The 19178-nt window shown below is 47.9% G+C and overlaps 3 protein-coding genes across 11 annotated transcripts; 2 read left to right on the forward strand and 1 right to left on the reverse strand.

Annotated features, from left to right (window-relative positions):
* The first annotated feature begins 4805 nt into the window (after positions 1–4805).
* On the forward strand, positions 4806–6356 carry LOC101753805 (RING-H2 finger protein ATL1). Its single transcript, XM_004985625.3, has one exon. The coding sequence runs from the start codon at positions 5107–5109 to the stop codon at positions 5998–6000; it is 894 nt and encodes a 297-aa protein (XP_004985682.1). The 5' UTR covers positions 4806–5106; the 3' UTR covers positions 6001–6356.
* A 2761-nt stretch (positions 6357–9117) lies between these two features.
* Positions 9118–15344, reverse strand: LOC101754201 (protein KINESIN LIGHT CHAIN-RELATED 1). 9 transcript variants are annotated; one of them, XR_002675981.1, is made up of 6 exons: positions 13613–15344; positions 12527–12751; positions 11634–11771; positions 10414–11312; positions 10221–10319; positions 9118–9976 (listed from the first exon to the last, which is right to left on the reverse strand). XR_002675981.1 is itself a non-coding variant. In XM_022823412.1 (2 exons), exons 1-2 carry the CDS (start codon positions 15115–15117, stop codon positions 12565–12567), a joined length of 1692 nt encoding a protein of 563 aa, XP_022679147.1. In that variant the 5' UTR covers positions 15118–15344; the 3' UTR covers positions 12370–12564. The 9 variants fall into 9 exon arrangements, 1 of the variants encoding a protein (XP_022679147.1); XR_002675985.1 differs by having other exon boundaries at positions 10221–10413; positions 10499–10565; positions 11146–11771; XR_002675982.1 differs by having other exon boundaries at positions 10414–10565; positions 11146–11771.
* A 714-nt stretch (positions 15345–16058) lies between these two features.
* Positions 16059–17532, forward strand: LOC101755293 (WAT1-related protein At2g39510). Its single transcript, XM_004987116.1, has 6 exons — positions 16059–16243; positions 16363–16425; positions 16508–16559; positions 16670–16828; positions 16916–16986; positions 17385–17532. The coding sequence occupies exons 1-6, from the start codon at positions 16059–16061 to the stop codon at positions 17530–17532; spliced, it is 678 nt and encodes a 225-aa protein (XP_004987173.1).
* The last annotated feature ends 1646 nt before the right edge of the window (positions 17533–19178 follow it).

Below are 19178 nucleotides of genomic sequence, written 5' to 3' on the forward strand. Positions count from 1 at the left end.
TTTGCTTGAACGATGCAATTTTTTTTATTAACCAAGCAATCAGCCGATGTTTTTTTTTGCCAAGCAGTCAATCGGCCGATGCTCACTCAAATATCTAGCAGTCAATACTAAAGACTTCAACCGATACTCTCTCCCATACGCAATCCATCGATCGACGCTTTCCCAGTTGGCTTCTCAGTCTGACCAATCGGCTTTTGTCAATTGTTTAAGCAGCCAATATTTTTTTCCCATACATAGTGCATCAACCGATGCTTGCTCAATCGGCTTCTCAACCAGCCGATGCTTCTGTCTATTGGCTTATTTGCCATAAATCGGCCGATTCTATTTTGCCATAAATCAGCTGATGCTACTTTGTCATAAATCGGCCGATTCTATTTTGCCATAAATCAGCCGAAACTACTTTGCAACAAATCATGTCCATCCTTCTTTACCTCGAACCTGAGAAAGAAATTTACCTCACCTAAATCCTTCATTGCAAAATCATATTTCAAATCCTGCAATAATGCTGCTATGGCTTCTTGTGATGATCATGTCACTATAATGTCATCAACATATATAAGTATGAAGATAATTACATGATTCTTCTGATATATAAACAAAGATGTATCTGATTTTGATGATCTAAAGCCAATACTATATAACTTGGAGCTTAGCCGAGAGTACCATGCTCTTGGTGCTTTCTTTAACCCATAAATTGCTTTGTCAAGCTTGCAAACGAAATGTGGCTTGTCAACGTCTTCAAAACTAGGAGGTTGTTTCATGTATACCTCTTCTTCCATAACACCATATAAGAATGCATTTTGTACATCTAATTGCCTAAGAACCCATCCTCTTGACACATCAATGGATAGAACCACTCTAATAGTAGCAATTTTAACAACTGGACTGAAAGTGTCTTCATAGTCTATGCCATACCTTTGCTTGAACCCCTTAGCAAATAGCCTTGATTTGGATCTGCCTGTGGATCCATTTGACTTCTTCTTGATTTTATAGACCCACTTACAATCAATTAGGTTTTATCCTTTCCTTGCTGGAACAAGATGCCAAGTTTTGTTTTTGATAAGGGCTGAGAATTCATCTACCATAGCCTGCTTCCAATTTTGGTTTTCAAGAGCTTCCTGTAGATGCGCAGGTTCTCCTGTTTCACACAAGTATCCAAAACGAACAATGCTATCACGGAACTGCTTAGGTTTAAAAATACCAGCCTGACTTTGGGTGCAAGGTTGTTGTTGTTCTTGGTATGCTGGAGAGAGAGGAATATCCATCACAGGGTGCGGCACTGCAGCTGTTGGAGAAGCCGTAGGCGCACCTGGCGCAGAAGATCCTGACATCATCGATCGAGGAGGATTTTCCTTGGAGTCCCCTTGGTGCTACAAACTGCGTGAAGTGGTCGGGTGGCCACGCGTCGACGCGTCGTTGGGCACCAGCAAATCTATCAGGGCTGACACACGCGTAGGAGAGCCACACGGCGACGGCAGCGGCTCCTATCTCCCTGCCGACAAATCCTCCTCAGGTGCAGCTTCGCCTGACGCAGGGGAATCCACCCCGGATTCTGTGCCTGGCTCATCGTTTAGCCGAGAAGGGAAAGAGGCAGCACTGGGCATGCGATAGTGCTCAGTTTGCCCTGGTTGTTGATCCAAACGTGAGTTTGTTGCTGTATCTTAGCCTCCCTGAATCTGTGAATCATCCAAAACACTAGAGAGGCGATTAGTAACAATTGGATGACTATAGTTTGCCCCTTGTTGGTTGAGATTTTGAAGATGTTCAGGTAGGAGAAGGATGTCTTTTCTAAGAATGGTGCCGGCATTGGGATGCAGGCTGGCAAAGGGGAAGACAGATTCGTAAAAAACGACGTCCCTCGAGATATAGATGTGCCCTGTGGATATGTCTAGACACTTAAAGCCTTTGTGTAAAGTGTTGTACACAAGGAAGGCACACTTGAGAGATCGAAAAGAGAGCTTTCTTGAGTTATATGGCCGTAAATTTGGCCAGCAAACGCACCAAAAAATGCGTAGAGAGTTGTAGTCTGGTTTGTTGTGGAGAAGGAGCTCGGTGGGAGTTTGAAAATCAATAACTTTACTTGGCAGGAGATTGATGAGATAAGTGGTAGCTAGAAAGGCCTCATCCCAAAATTTTAGAGGCATGGAAGTGTTAGCAAGAAGCGCTAGGCCGACTTCTACAATGTGTCGATGCTTTCTCTTAGCGGATCTTTTTTGTGATGAGCATGGGACAAGAGACTAGATGAGATATGACTATCTTATGAAAAAAAGAATTTAGCTTTTCATACTCGCCTCCCCAATCGATTTGCATTGCAACTATCTTTCTTCCAAATTTTATCTCAACTAGATTCTAGAAATTTTGGAAGACTTGAAAAACATCAGATTTTTGCTTGATAAGATAAATCCATGTGTATTTGCTATAGTCATCAACAAAACTAACATAATAAGAATATCTTCTAATAGAGATTGGAGCAGACCTCCAAACATTAGAGAAAATAAGCTCAAGAGGGACAGTAGATATACTGTTGGATTTACTATAAGGTAACTGATGACTCTTAGCTCTTTGGCACGAATCACAAACCAACTCACTGTTTTTATCACTAGAACTAGCTAAACCATTATTCTTAAGAACCCGCTTGACAATGGGAAAAGCAGGGTGACCTAAACAGTTATGACACCTTGATGTAATAGCTTATCTTATTGACTCCAAGAACTTGCTTGTAAAGACTTGCACTGCACAGATATAGGGGATATAGGCCTCCTTGGCATCTACTGCGATGAAGGGTTTTCCTCGTGGCCTGATTCTTGATAACAAAGAAGTTTGGATGAAACTCAAGATAGGTCTTATTATCAGAGGTTAAGTGATGAACAGAAACGAGATTTTTATGGGCACTAGGAACATGGAGGACATTATTTAGCAGAATATCTTGAGAAGGGATTTTTAAAACTGCATGACCAATGTCATTGCCATACCTGTGACGCTTGCTGTGTGCACTTGATCATGTCCGTTATACTTGCTGGACATGGTCATCTTCTCCAGGCTGCTTGTGATGTGATCTGAGGCACCGCTGTTAGCATACCACTTGGTGTCGATCTCATACACTATTGCAGGCGCTTTGCTGTTTTGATCGTCATCATATTAGTACCAGCACTCCAGAGCTTCATGGCCAACCTTCATGCAAATCTGACACTGCGGCTTCTTGGTGTTCTGCTGCTGTTGCTTGGGGCGCCAAAGGAATTGTTGCCACGGCCTTCAGTGCCGCAACCACCACCACCGCGCCCATGCCCGTGGTTGTCACCACCACATTCATGGTAGCTTCCACGATCTCGTGATGCAGAGTTGGTTGAGGAGGAGGAGCCGCCGTTGTTGTAGTTCTCATACAACAGCTCCAAGCGAGTCTCATACGTCACAAGTTGTGCGTAGAGCTAGTTCAGAGAAATAGGGTCCATGCGGCTCATGACTGATGTCACGATGGTGTTGTACTCATAGTCGAGGCCGAGCAGAACAACGGAGATCAGCTATTCATCTCCAATGGGCTTACCAATGGCGGCAAGTTCATCAGCAAACACCTTCATCTTGGCGTAGTAGACGGCAATAGACATATTACCCTTCTTCAGAGTAGACAATTGCAGCTGGAGATTTGTTGACCTTGCACGTGACTGCGTGGAGCACATGGTCTCCAGCGCTGTCCATGCTTCTGCAGCTGTGGTGACCGTGGCCACCGAAGCCAACACGTCCTTGGTGAGGGAGTTGACGATGTAGCTGAGGAGCTGCTGATCTTGTACCTGCCACACCTCATATGCAGGAATCAAGACCTCCTCTTTGCTTTTGTCGGCCTTCTCGACGCTCATGGTCTTTGCCGACGCCTTGGAAGAACCGTCTAGGATGCCTGTGAGTTTGGCACCCATGATGGCTGGAAGGATTTGTGCCTTCCATAGCAGGAAGTTGTCACGGGACAGCTTCTCAGAGATGGCCGGGCCAAGCATCGCCGACGAGTTGGACAATGAAGCCATAGATGGGTTTTGGGCGTAGATTTATTTGGGAAGAAGTTAGGTTCTGATTACCGTGTAGGATTTTAGGGTAACGTGGTTAGCCTCCCGGCATCCACGGTTACATGTTTATATAGCTAGAAAAAGCTCCTAATGTGGCGTATACAAGATGGAGTTTTGTTATAAGAGTTGAGATACAAGTGACAAAGAATCTATCTCTAGATACTCTGGAACTCCTATTTGAATACGTGTATACAAGATATCTATATCTCTAGCACTGTGCCGTGCACGACACGAACGCACGGTCTTTTTCTCCTTCTCTCTCATGTACTGTGGGAGGAAAAAAAGAAGCGACACCGAAGGGGCAAGCCCTGTCAGTACGTCAAGGTTAGGAAGGTTAGGAGCTGGACTGCAGGCTGAGCCTTCGCTTTTCTACAGACCGGGGAGTTACTCATGCACGGCCGTGTACGAGGGGGGTGCTATCACAGGCCTGTGCTCCGCAAGGGAGGCACGCTTTTCGCCGTCCGCAACTGCCCGGCAAACAAACGTCAATGCCAAGCACCGGCTCCGGCTCGCGCATGTCTTGATCAGTCACCTGCTCGTTCAATTCGATTGCCGTTTGGGGTCCCATCAGGCTTGACCTTTGCAAAAACAAATTATTACCACAATTCTGTAGTAATTTACTCTTCGGAAAATGGCATGATATCATACTCTTCTCCCTGATCCACTCAAACAAAAACCCCACAAAGGTCACACCTGACCTGACATCTCTCTTAACAAGACATAACCACCGACCGATTGATCAGTGCATAGTAAGTCTGAAGCCAAAAGAGCAGAACCTGGAAGGTAGCTGCCCATGGCGTCCTCTTTTTCCACATGAAACCCCTCTGCCCAAGCCTCGCGCACTCGCCCTGCCTCTCGGCATCAGCCGCACTGTTCACGCAGCGCCAGCTTCGGTCGCTTGGTATAATAGTGGCCACCCGTTCGTTCGTTGTCACTGCTACGTTGCCGCTCTACGTCTCTCTCAAGAGCTTTGCTTTCTCCCTGCCTGCTGCACCAGTACGCTTTCAACTGTTCCTGCCGGAGCCTTGATATCCTGTCTGGGAGGACGCTAGAGATGGATCCGCCACCGGCGCCATTCGCCTCCAGCCCGCCGCCCTCGCCGTCGTCGTCGTCGAACGCGAGCATCACCATGGTGATCATCACCGTCGTGGGCATCTTCGCGGCGTTCGCGCTCCTCGCGAGCTACTACGCGTTCGTGACCAAGTGCGGCCTGCTGCGCGCGCTCTGGTCGCGCCACCCGCCGTGGCGCTGGCGCGCGCGGGGAGGCGGCGGCCGGGAGCCGTCCGTCATCCGCGCCGCGGCGAGCGACGACCGCCGGGGCCTCGGCCTGCCGCTCATCCGCATGCTACCGGTCGTCAAGTTCACGGCGGCGGCCTGCGGAGACGCCGGAGGATGCAGCATGGCGCCGAGGATATCCGTGTCGGAGTGCGCCGTGTGCCTGAGCGAGTTCGTGGAGCGGGAGCGCGTCCGGCTGCTGCCCAACTGCTCCCACGCCTTCCACATCGACTGCATCGACACGTGGCTGCAGGGCAGCGCCCGCTGTCCCTTCTGCCGGAGCGACGTCACGCTGCCGGCCGCAGCGCGGTTTCCGGCGAGCTGCGTTCCGGCGGCGGCGACGACGGTCCCCAGCCGTCGGGACACCGAGCTCCCCTGCGACAGCATTGTGATCGAGGTGAGAGGGGAACACGAGAGATGGTTCGGTCACCGCGGCGCAGGCACTCCGGCCGGCGGCAGAAGGCCGCGGCACCAGAAGCAGCTGCGCAAGTCGGAGAGCGTCGGCGACGAGGCCATCGACACGAGGAAAACGGGCGAGGAGTTCGCGGTGCAGCCCTTGCGGCGGTCCCTGTCCCTCGACTCCTGCTGCGACGACAAGCACCTCTACGTGTCCGTCCAGGAGCTCCGCGCCGCCACTCAGAGGCAAGCGTTCGATCCGCCCGTGCATTCATGATGATCCATGCTGGACGCCACCATAGCTGTGCAGAATAGCCTGGCTGTTAGTAGATGATGGTTGCCATCAATTCTTTTTTCTTTTCTAATTTAGAGGTTATATTAGCAGCAGTAACTAACTGCAAAAACATTTTACGCGGCTTTTTGTGCCCGGCACGACATGCATCCTGCCTGCTGCCTGCTGCGCCCCATGGTTCTCGCTGCAGCGAGTCTCTTTCTTCCTTGTTTTCTGGTTTCCAGGGACAGATTGCAGGTCTCTTTCGGATCGGCCATGCTCACGCAGTTTTGGTTGGCCGTAGGTGATCGAACCGAGCCCGCGAAGTTCAGCATTTTCCTCGGGACCGTTGCCTTTGAGAATCCGGTTTTTAACCGTGTTTCTGTTTCATGATAGCATCGCACGTCCTGGTCGGAGGTGAGCCCGGCCGGCCGGCCGGCCGCCAGCTCCTCATCTGTTTAGTTTTTCTCATCAGTCATCAGCGCTGCCGTTCGATCTGGTGACCAACGCACGGCCAAGCAATTAAGCGGATTGGTCATTTCCGGGGTGAAAAGCGAGCTCGATCGATCGCAAGGCGCTGGGGGCCTCGCCACGCCTAGGACACGAGCGAGGGCTCGCTGGGAGCCGTAGGCCAGCGCGGCGAGCATGCAAGTGTCGCGGCAGCCTGCGCGTGCGCGCGGCCAAGGGCCACGGCAGCTTTCCATCTGGATCATACGGCCACAGCTAGACGGGCCGCGCGGCCGGGGCTCCTCGTCTAGCGGCAGGTGCTAGCTACAAAGGAATAGACGGGGTCGTAGCCAGCCAGCCATCACCCATCAGCGCGCGCTGGCGGCCGACTGCTGGGGGCGGCCGCGGCCACCGGCCATGTGCGCGCTTCGCTTTGCGGCTACGCCGAAATGGACGTGCCCTTGAAGCGAAAACCCGCTCGGCCCTCGGCACGGCACCCCATCAGCCGCGCGCTACCGTGTTTCAGCGACGCTCCGTGTCCGCGTGCGCCAAGGCATGGCAGCTCGGCCGCCTGGTCCCGGGCTCCCGGCCGGCCGCCCTGCCGCTGCCGGCCCCCCCAGTGAATTTGATGGCGACGACGACATACCAAAGAACTCATGTGATGCATGCGTACGCACGTCTCTCGATTCCGCATCTCTCTCTCTCTCTCTCTCTCTCTCTCTCTCTCTCTCTCTCTCTCTCTCTCTCTCTCTCATGTGATCCCGGCTTTAACCTGCTGAAGTCGTCCCATTCCGTTGCTTTTAGCTGATGATGGTCGAATCGCGATTGAATAGGTTGAGCTGAAAGTTTTTACAAGTGATGTAGAACCGACAGGGTACGGCACGGAGTCCTTCCGCTGCGTGGGTAGATTTGGTTAGCTGGTCCGGCGCACACACACGGCCAATCATTTAGATCCGGGCGGGGGTGGGCTGGCTAACGGAGGGTGGGATGTCAACGTTGGTGTGTGCTTTCGGGTGCGGCGGCATCGATCGATCACCAGCGATGTTCCCAGGGGACCAGGGGCCTGGGCGGGGAACTAGCTAACCAACCCCAACCCGGAATAATTATGCAAATCCGCAGGAGTAACAAGGCTAGCTAGCTTTGCTGTGTGCAGCCCGGCGGCACGGGAAAGGTAGGAGGCTTCTCTGCACGCTTGGGCGCTCCGCTTCGTCCGATCGATCAGGACCACTGCCTAATCCAACTATCCAAGCGGTTGCGTTTGCGTGGTTGGTGAAGGATTTGCATATGCTCGTGCGGCTACAAGCCTAGCCATAGGCTTTCTTCTCATGTTACTGCTGCCTCTCTGGATTGTCATTCCTTGGTATGGGAACACGGCACTTTCCGAGTAACAACCGGACAGCGCTCTTTTGTGAAGAACCTTGCAGGTGAATTTAACCTACAAAGGACATTTCTTTTTCTTTTTTTTTTTGCGAGGAACCTAACAAGGTTCTGTTTAGATAGTGAAGACTTTGTGTCCAAATCATTACGATTGTACTCCAACTTATCTAAATAATACTAACCAGCAACACACTCAGGAAAGTTAGGCTTGGGTAGGCTTACATGCCAAGCATGACATGGTGAGACCGACCGTCACATGCAGAACAATGGCAAACGCAGATATGATTTTGTCCGCAGCGCCGCTCACAGGACCAGTAGATTTTCTGACAAGTCGGCAACGACGAGAGGATCTTGGGAGGTTGCCACTGGGACACCCTTCATAGCTGTCCTTCCTGTAGCTTATGCATCAGCTTAGCAGAGCCTCTCATCTCAGCAATAGATTGTCGTTTGCTATCATGAAAGCTCGCAGGTACGTCTCATGGAAGAGACTTAGCCAATGGACGCGCATGGGTGGTATCGGATATGGTATGGTCTTCGACTGCAAGAATCTGCCTGCAAATACTCCCTCCGTTTCAAATTGTAAGTCATTCCAAGAATCTTGAAGAGTCAAAGTATCTCAAGTTTGATCAAATTTATATGATACTATAATAACATTTACGATGTCAACTAAGTATCATTAGATTCTTTATCAATTATATTTTCATAGTATATCTATTTGATGTCATAAATTTTTATATTTTTCTTTATAATTTTGATCAAACTTGAGATGCTTTGACTCTCCAAGATTCTTGGAATGACTTACAATTTGGGACGGAGGAAGTAAACGATATTGACCACTAGCGACGACGAGGGCTGCTTCCGCGTTGGCCACTGCTGGTAGGCTGGTAGCCGTTATCTAGCACAGTAGCACACCCTCACTACTCAAATGGTGCAAAGCAAGGACAATCAAACTACTGGTACTAATTGGTGGCTACCACCCAGTTCCACCAGTGACATTTACTAGCAGACAAGCACCTGGATGGTACGCAACTGCTGTTCACAATAACATGGTAAGTAAAGGGTTTCACTAGGTCTATAAAGGTCGCCAAAAGATATTATTGTCGTGACAGTTCAACAGAGATATTGTAACAGGCTTGGAATGTTCTACCCTATTGAGATGACAGTTTCTTTTTTTATACTGATAGAGATGACAGATTGAATCTTTAATCTGAGGCTCAACTTTGAACAAAATATATGAAGATGCCAAGGCTGAAATTTGGTTTTTGAACGGCACTGAGATTACGGACTGGGCTAACAAACGAGGCAAAAGGGAACAAATACATAACGACCTCACTCCACTTAAGGGTCTGACAATAGCAACTGTATGTGACCACGGAAAAGAGAACTAGCACTCAGTCAGCGTGTCAGAAACAATCAAACAGATCTCTTACCCCAAGGCCATAAAAGTAGTATTCCTGAGCACCTTAGTGCAATACTGAAATGTAGCAGAGACAGTGGAGACATTTGTACACCTTAGAGAGAGTCACGGCCACACTCTAATACTCCAGTAGCACAGCAGAGGCATCAATGAACTTTAGGCACTGCAACGTTTGGCTTCTGAGCTGTCTTGTGCCCAGTTTCCACCACTGGTATGAAATCCACATGCCCATACTCGCACAAGCGAGGCAACACACAAGCTAAGCAGGAATCACATTGAGCCCTCGCCATCCATCGCCAAATGCAGAAGTACATCACAGTCAATCAAACTGGCAATGCAATCAATGCCAATTGATGAATGGAAGACAGACGAGGAAAATGCGTAGTTCTGCCATCTCTGAGCACATCCAACTGTTGAGGCAACAAAATGATGGATGCAGTGATAGAGCTGAGCAGCTTGCACCATCGTAGGAGTACTGGAAGTTAGAGAACATGACTGATGCAGTGATCTCTGGGGAAGTCTGATGTTACTGAGCGGTCAACCAGAGCTGCAGCAGCAGGCGTCATTAACTATCAGTGCAGCCATCTCTGATGCATATGGAGTAGCTCAGGATACCCATGCATGACCACGGCTTGCAGACTGCTGAGCTCATGAACAGACGTGCCATTGGGATTCCAGCCAGCAACACACTCTTCCGAATGCCTTTTGTCTGCCAGCGTCTATCACCCTTCTGAATCCTGCCTGCCAACATGTGTGATAATTAAACAATGTTAACATAGCTTGCAACATGCAAATTCTAATCAATGCACATGTTGAAGATTAACTGTCTTTTCGTCAGTCCTGCTATTGTGAGTTTTATGTGCCCGTATCAATTGCAATGCAGCAGAGTGTTGCCACCCAAGATAATTGAACTAGTGACGTGTTTGAGATACAAAACAGAATTGCTGACAAACATAATAAATAAATGAGTCACTGACACCCGTACCATGAGCTGCAGTGCAGAATGCATGAAAAATTGTCCACGGTCCCACGTCAGTGAAGTTACTGAATTGATGCTTCCAACTTGCCAAACATATACATCCAGCTGCCAGCAAACGAATAAACTGAAGGTGAACATCATCAAACAGCAGTTGCAGAATGATTTCCAGTCTTTATTCACAATATGTGCAGTGCCCTACCTGACAAAAAAGACATCAAGATCCACCAATTTCTGTTACAGTGGTGCACAACTGAATTCCAAAATAGCCATAAAATTGAGCGTACTGTATTTAATGTCTGCACCGTGCAGGATCTTCTTGGAACTACAGATTTTCTGATTTGGTTAAAATTCCTGCAATACAATGTGGACCTCATAATATGCATTAAACTCTCCTTTTTAAGGTTCAGTATCTTTTAGAAGGCACAAGGCCAACATTATAATAGGAAAAGACAAAAAGAATGTGGCATATTACTCAGAGCAGTCTAAGTGAAGACAATATAATTAGGAAAAAATAAACCTAACAGAATCAACTGAAACATCGCCAGGCTATCAACAGAACTGCATTTGTAAAATAATAGCTGTAGCATGCTTAGTGGATTAGTATTTGAGGGGGCACCAGATTCCAGATTAGGATGGACTCATGAGCTTCCTCAATCAGTTCAATTTAAATGCTAAAACTTCATCAAACTTTAGCAAGCTAAACCAACTTCAGATTACACTTGAGTATATATTCAATGTCTTCCAGCAGATTCGCATAAAGCACATGCATAATAAAACAATCTCGTAAGACAAACATGCATTTATTGACCGAACTATTTGGTTATAGAAACAGCGTCAGAATAGTAAATGCTGGGACCTTTTTACGGAACAATGGCTTGTCATTGAGCCCGAGTAGAAACCATCTATTAAAAAGAAGAGGAAAGCTCTTGACCTGGAGATTTGGTGCTGCACGTGTAGTCTGGTACTCAAAAGATAACAATGTAACTATCCAGATGTCAAATATAGAAGCACAATAGATGCATTTGGAGAATTTTCCACCACGAATATCATCAAGCTTGTGCCTGTGTTACGAGTCCTCATTCTCCACAGGGGACTAAACTGAAAGAAAGATCCAAGTGTATCAAAGATGTAAGTCGATGGGCAATGGACTACTGGGTGGCCTAACATATTATCAGATTCAGACATTTAGGCAAGGGACTGCTGGGTTTCCTGAAAAAAGGTTGGACCCAGTTGAAGGTTCAGTGAGGCTCTAGGCAAAATTCTTGGTTTGCATCAGCCTAGCCCCAGGGAGATGCTGTTTGGTTGGCTGCCCTGAGCCTCTGAGACAAACACACCCTTCAAATCAACTGAGCTAGATGCACCAATACTTTCAAGGCAATAGCTGTATGCAGTAAGTATAGCTAAATATCAGAAACTCACATAGAACATGTAAAATGCCTAGTAAAAACATAATGCCATGCCCACTGGGAAATTAGCCGTTCTCTCTGCTGCCTCCATGTAACAGTCCATATGTTGCTTGGTTGGCAAAGTGCTAAAAGGTAGTCAACTGAAAAAAGCCTGGTAAAGTAGTTTAAGAGAATCAAATCAATCACAAGCTAAATACATCGCTAAAAGTCATGAAATAAGGTGTTATCTAAACATGAACGGAGTAACTTAAATGGCAATAATATACACTTCGTATATGCTAGCTATATGCTCAGATGACTTCCTTTATAATATATTGGGAAAACTATATTTGTGCCACTGTCAATTAAGGCATCGATATTTGCCATTGCTTTTGTAATATCTAGACTCATGCCACCATTGTTCCATTTATGACACTGACATACTATCACCAGTGGCATGAATCAAACAAGCTTTAACACTAAAATTGGTATGGCAGTGGTATAAATGGAACAAGTTTTACACAGTGATCACATGATTTTAAATATTACAAAAGCAATGGCAAACATCAGAAGCATAATTGGCACAAATCTATTTTTCATAATATAAAATATCCAGTAAGGGCCTGTCCCTCCTGATTCTTAAAATAAGGAACTCAGGAGACTTGATAATTGAAGAATATAAGCCTCGCTCCATACATGGTGCCACCTACAGCTACAGTTCTACACTGCCCACACCTCATGAAAACTGTCAATATTTTGATGCATTATACTACGCAGTATGAACGGCATAATCATTGACTAGCTTTCTTTAATAAGATTTCTGGCATGTTCAAATCACCAATTGCGTTATAGAGTAACAAAATATATAACAATGGAAATGAAACTAAATAAAAGGCTTGAGGTTACACTGCTACAATAACACTTTACCATCAAATAATCTAAATATTGGCATTGATGAAGAAGCACTAGTCATTGCGGTCAGGTAGCACCGGCAATGAATTTGCTGGAAATACTGCATGACGCAACCCTTTCGCCTTCATCTTGATCTGCTCTCGAAGCCTACAAGCTTCTCTGAGGTCATCTGAGGAATCAGCACCACAGCTTTTGTAAGCATCTATGACTTGTTCTTGAAAGTCCATAGCAAGATTGTAGCTGCATCCAAAGTAGCATTAAATGTAAAAGCAGCCAAAAGCGATCCATGGTGTCTAAAAAGTTGAAAAGTGACTCCACAAGGAACCATGCTAAACATGCCAACAAGCACCAGCACCATTCAGCTGTAATTATGAATTGATGTTATTGAGCGTAAAAGCTACTGCTCAAGAAATATACAACTAAAAAAGCAAGCATATACATGAAAAATATATAAACAAATGCAAGGATACCAGATGCACCATCCAAGCTCTACTATATAATGTGCTAAAACATTTCCACAGCACAGTGATAGCATCAGAACATATAAAACCAACAAGCATTATTTACAGATAAATCAGAAAGCACCACGACAATGTACTTTCCAGATCAACTCTTAGTATATTTGATTTACAATAGGGTAAATCCCATCCTCCTATGTATGTGAATAGCGAAGGACTGTGATAAAGACTGATCCATTAATCAACATCATACTACTTTTATCAATGTTAAACTCTATTGAATTATATATGGTTATGGCACGGCTTTACAGTTTCCGTATTGGCGGAAAGAATAATGTCAAGGTGCCCACAAGGTTACTTAATGCTATTTTGCAGTCATATGTTATGGTATGGCCTCCTATCTCTATTTATTCACAATAAGAAGTATATACAAGGTTATGGTATGGCTTTGCAGTTTCTGTATCGGCAGCTTGGTAGTCAAGGTGCCCACAAGGCCACAGTTATTTGCTTAAAGGGCACTTGGATAGCACAACGGCACTAACTTGCAAGCAATAATTGAGTACCAAGGTAGCACGACTATATCAATACAAAAGCATACCTCAACAGTGCAAATAGTCAAAACATAAGCATGCGAATGAATTACCTTCCCATCACGCCGTATGCATTTGCAATGGACTGAGTTGTGTCAATGGAATCCTCATGCGTTGGCCCAAATGTAGCATGTATAATACCCTTTGCAAGCATGAGGAACTTCACAGCTGATTCAGGTCGGTCCATCCCGAGATAGGCCTCGCCCAAATTCTTATAAGCAAAACCTAGCCCAAAGTGCTGCGGCCCAAAGCAATTCTTCAACTTCTCAACTGCAGTCTCCAGATAAGGAACAGCCTCAGCAACTCTTTCCGAATGCAGGAGGAGCCACCCCATCCTTGCAGAGATGCTGCCTTCAATGTGCTGCATCTCCTTGGCATCCTTGAGAATTGCAAGTGTTTTCTTCATCAAGCTTAAAGACGTTTCAAACTCTGCCATTGCCTCGTGTAACAATGATATCTCAGCATATGCCTCAGCAACTCGCCCAGGGTTCATGGAATCATTTGTGTCGATAATCCCACGAGCAATTTCCAAGCACCGTTTTGAGTCCGAGATCCTCTCCTGGGAGGTCAAGATCTTTGCCATTGCAACATATGCTAGTGCACGTTCCTCGCTCTCCTTGTCGGCCCGCTTCATCACCCTCTTAAGGTCATTCAACGCCTCCTCCGATTTCCCCAACAAAATACGGATATTGGCCCCATCAATTTCAACCTGGGAAAGCTCGACATTCAATCCCAATTGCTCATACACCATCTTAACCAGCTCAATTTGCTCCAGTGCATCCACATGGCGACCTAACCCAGTATAGACAACTGCAAGAAGCCGCCGGACCTTAGCCACTTCTTTTGAGTCCAAACCGAATCGCCCCTCTGCAATCCCCAACGCCTTGGAACACAACGGCAGCGCCTTGTCAAAGTCCAGCACTCCCGCATAGGCCTCGGCGGCATCCCTGTAGGCGTCCCCCAGCTCCGCGCTCCCTTCATCCAGGCAGCCGCTCTTCAGCTCCAGCGCGCGCCGGAGGTCGCCCACCGCGTCCCACCGCCTCCCCACGGCCATCTTCGCGCGCGCCAGCTGCTCGTGCACGGCGGCGCCGACCGCCGCCACCTCGGGCTCCCGGCGCCCCCGCGCGGGGGCCAGGTGGTCGACGATCTCCGCGGCGGCGCCGAGGGACTCGAACCCGTCGCCGGCGAGGCCGACGCGGGAGGCGGCGGCGCCGGCGAGGCGGAGCGCGCGAGCGACGGGGAGCGACCACCCGCCGTGGGACTCGTGCAGCGGGGCAACCGCCTTGAGGGCGAGGTCAAGGGCCTTGCGGTGGTCGCCCTCGGACTCGTGGAGCTCCGCCGCCTCCAGGAGCGCGAGGCCCGCGGGCTTGGACGCCGGCGGCGGCGCCGCATCGGGAGGCGGAGGAGGAGGGGACGGGGTTAGGGTTTGGGTGGAGAAGGGGAGGCGGTGAGGAAGCGGGTGGTGGGGAGGCGGCGTGGGGAGCAGCGGGAGCGGGGATCGGGGGCGGAGTGGCCGGGAGAGGCAGGCGAGGAGGAGGGATTTCGGGAGCCGCCGCATCGCTGGGGTTTACCGGTTGGGCAGGCGAACGAGGGTTTTAGCAATTTTTGGGTGCCTCGCGAAGGCGAAGGCGCGGCACGCTGGCACGCGACGAGTATATGGCAGAGGCGCAGAGCGCCGGGCCGAGAAGTCTAGGCGAAGCTGGGTGCTGGTGTGGCTTGGGGAGATCGCCATCGCGCTCTGGAGACTGGAGACATGGACTCGGCCGACGACCGGTGTTTCCTTCCCTCTGCTGCCGCCACGGCGTGATGGGCTGCGGGCTTGGACACTCGACTGGCCGCGTGATCGCCTCGCTCGCACCGTCACAGGACTCCAGGCAGCCCGCGGCATCGAGCTGAAGCAAGGCCAATGTTGCCTTGGATTCTGACCCAGTACACTCTGTTTTGCAATGGACCAATCCATCTGATCCGATCTGCCATTCTGCCCTGCTACACCAAATAGCGCAAACGATGCGAAAAATTCTCACTTCTGAGCCAAATCCACACAAACAGAGAACATTCAGAGCAGCACAAAGACGATTCAACCAACGGCGGCATCATATGACAACCCTTTTCATTTTTCTGAAACAAAAAAAATGCCAATAGCTTTTGCGCAAAGGCCACCATCCTGCGTCAAAATGGAATTCGCGCTCTATGGTTTTTTTAAAACGAGCAACTGAGCAGTCCTTCAAGCACTGACGAGTAATAAATTGAGCATAAAGCATCTGGACCTTGGCCATGTTAGTGTTTCGTCTTTACCATCTTGTTCTCAGAACCTTCAAGGAGCTGAAAGAGAGGGGCACATTGTGGAGTTCCTTGCTCCACAATGACGGCTATCACAAGCTGCCTGCATAAACACTGAGACATAGGCTGTTGTTACCACTACCGAACCAGCTTAGACACTACACACTTGTGCTTGGCCGAGTAGTGACCTTGCACTCGTGATACTATAGTTCGGCAGAAATGGCTCTTCCCAACAATGGAGCGGGCGGGGTGTGGAGGAGGTACGCGCCTCACGCTCTGATGACCCTGGTGCAGCTGTGCTACACAATCTTGTACTTCATCACCGAGGCTGCCTTCAACAGGGGGCTCAACCCCTATGTCTACGTGACTTACCGGCATCTTCTCGTCGGCGTCCTCCTATGGCCGTTCGCATACTTCTATGAAAACTAAGGACAGTTCTTGTGCTAAAAAGCCTGAGATGAAGAGTGAGACATGTTATGCTCTGAACCTTGCTCATTCTTTTGTTTGGTACCTTGTTCTGCAGGAAGCTGAGGCCTAAAATGACTATCATGCTGTTTTTGGAGATATTTGTACTATCACTGCTGGGGTAAAAGCGTGTCTCTTCTTTAAAAAAGAAACTGAACTTACATGAACATGTCACTGATGACAACCTTTTCTTGATCGTGCAGGGTGCTTAACTCTGAACATGTATTTCACAAGCTTGAAGTACACATCTCCAACGTTTGTCACTTCGACAGGGAACGCTGTCCCTTCAATCACGTTTTTCATGGCCATCATCCTCAGGTCATACCCTGCCCTGGTATAAATCTTCTTTGGGTCCAAAAATGCAGGTGTCATCTATGAAGAGGTACCCAGCCGAGCTCTCACTGACAGCATGGATCTCATTGGTAGGAGGAATACAGTCGGCAGTTTTCGCGGTGATTATGCAGCACAAGCAGGAAGATTGGCTGATAGGCTTCGGCCTCAAGTTCTGGTGCATTGTGTACACAGTATGTGACAATATATCCAAGCTTCCACACAAAATGGGCTGCCATTCCTGATTCCTGTGTTGATAGTGTGCACAAACTGTTCTTCAGGGAATTGCTTGCAATGGCTTCACAATCTTCATTCAGCTATATTGCACCAAGAAGAAAGGGCCAGTCATCAGGTGGCATGTCGTTCGCTGGAGATGGCTGCCTTGCGTTTTTTCACTTTGAATGGATGGTCCTTTAATTTGCGGAATTTGCGGATTGGTGTTTAAAATTTGGTTTACTTACATATTGTTTATGGGAGTGTAGCTTTTGTGCTATTACTTGTAATAATTAAGGTCTGATCCCTCTTCGTGAATGAGGGTGAAGCCGGATGTTTTTTCCATTATCTAAAAAAAAGGAAAGGGCCAGTCTTTGTTACCATGTTCAATCCCCTCTTAACAGTCATGGTGGCCATCCTAGCCTACCTCATCTTTGGCGAAAATTTGTATTTTGGAAGGTATGAGATGCATGAATTTACACCTGAAATCCCTTTCTGTTGATGACTGCATACATGAATGTTCTAGTTGATCTGCAGCATAATTGGAGGGGCGCTTGCAATTCTGGGCCTTTACATGTTGCTGTGGGGCAAGGACAAGGATCAAGAACAAGAAGCGAGTAAAGAGCAGGAGCCTGAGTTAGATCACGAGAAGCAGGAGAAGGTAGACGATATTTCTTCAGGCTGAAACGACTCTGGAGCGCCACAGACGGTGAATTGAAGCAAAGCAAGTCAAAACCAAACGCCAAAGGCCCATGTCCCGCTTCTAATAATCCAGGGCCAGGCTAGTTCGCTAGGATCAACGAAACTAGTACACTACTACAGGGTCACTACTGCCAAGGTTGTGGTCTAAATCAAGCAAAAGCCATGGCTGATAGCGAGGAGCCGAGGAAGAGGTTATTTTGGTAGGGATGGTCTTGGAGCCAGCGCAGAATTGGAGCCGTTAACTTGCATTGGAGGACCATCAGATTTTTTCCCTCGCGAATCCTGGTCGAATTAAATTTTCTAGGATAAGCATATAACGATTCTCAACATCACCAGTAAGAAATCCATGGATTATTTGCCAGCTTTTTCTCAGACATCCATATAAGCTGACATATTGCTGTTATTACAAACTATAAGAGTAACACACACAAAAATGTAAGCAAATTAAAAGTTTTTCTCACCACATGCAGTTACCAGTGGTAAGGCTGCACGGACAGCAGTGAACAGTACACACAAAGGCATTTGGGACAATAAGTCAAATTGACAGTTAAGAAACTAATCTTTTTTTTGGAACCAGTTAAGAAACTAATCAAGGAAATCAAGCAGCTAAAAACGATGATGCCAACTGCGTTCTGACTGCGGCGATGCTGAATCGAATTTAAACAAGCTCTGAATTTAAAACCATGAAAATTTGGAAATGGAATTGAAGTAGAGAAAACTGTCAAAGGTATGCCATGCTCCCGATTGTTAGCATCTTAATGAAGGTATGTTTGCACGAATTATGTGTGCAAAAATGTTCGTCTATGCATGACCTAAGCTTTGAAAGAACAGCGAGGGTTTTAAGAGGACGACGCGAGTACCGTGGGTGCAGAAGCAGAAAGACGGCGGTGCCATCGGCCATGCATGGGCGACTAGCCCACGAGGCAGGCTGGCGAGGAGCAGCGCCGCCGGCAGGACGAAGAACACGCCGCAGACGAAAATTGTCACCGCAGAAAGAAGCCACGCGTCAACCCTCAATGTACGCGCGCGACGCGCCATGGCTCGGTAATTCGGCATTAGTGCGCTTGGCTCGCTGCCGCCGGCGGGGGAGAAGGGGAAGAGATTGGAACAGAAGAATAGGATTCGGAGGACGCAACAGCCACGAGGAGGGAAAGGTGAGATCGGGAGATCCTTCTTCACGATCGGAAGCGGCCCTCCGGCAAGTTCATGTCGCCCGCGGCGGCAAGGGCTACAGTCGGCGGCGGCGGACAAGGTAGCCATGGTCTTGGAGAGCGCGGCGAGGATGGCAGCCAGAAACGGTGGATCGATTTGAATTTTTTTTTATCCAAATAGGGTTCTAATGCATATATTTGGATCGCGGAGAATAATCGCGATCCAAAATAGGGTGTTTTCTGAAAATATTTGAATCGCAATTAAGGGGGCATTTGCTTCCACTGACTTATTTTTAGCACGTGTCACATCGAATGTTTAGATACTAATTAGGAGTATTAAACGAAGACTATTTAGAAAATCTATTACATAAGTGGAGGCTAAACGGCGAGACGAATCTATTAAGCCTAATTAATCCATCATTAGCAAATATTTACTGTAGCAACACATTGTCAAATCATGGACTAATTATGCGCTACG

Source organism: Setaria italica, chromosome IX (genome assembly GCF_000263155.2).
Source record: "Setaria italica strain Yugu1 chromosome IX, Setaria_italica_v2.0, whole genome shotgun sequence".
Taxonomy (NCBI): Eukaryota; Viridiplantae; Streptophyta; class Magnoliopsida; order Poales; family Poaceae; genus Setaria; species Setaria italica.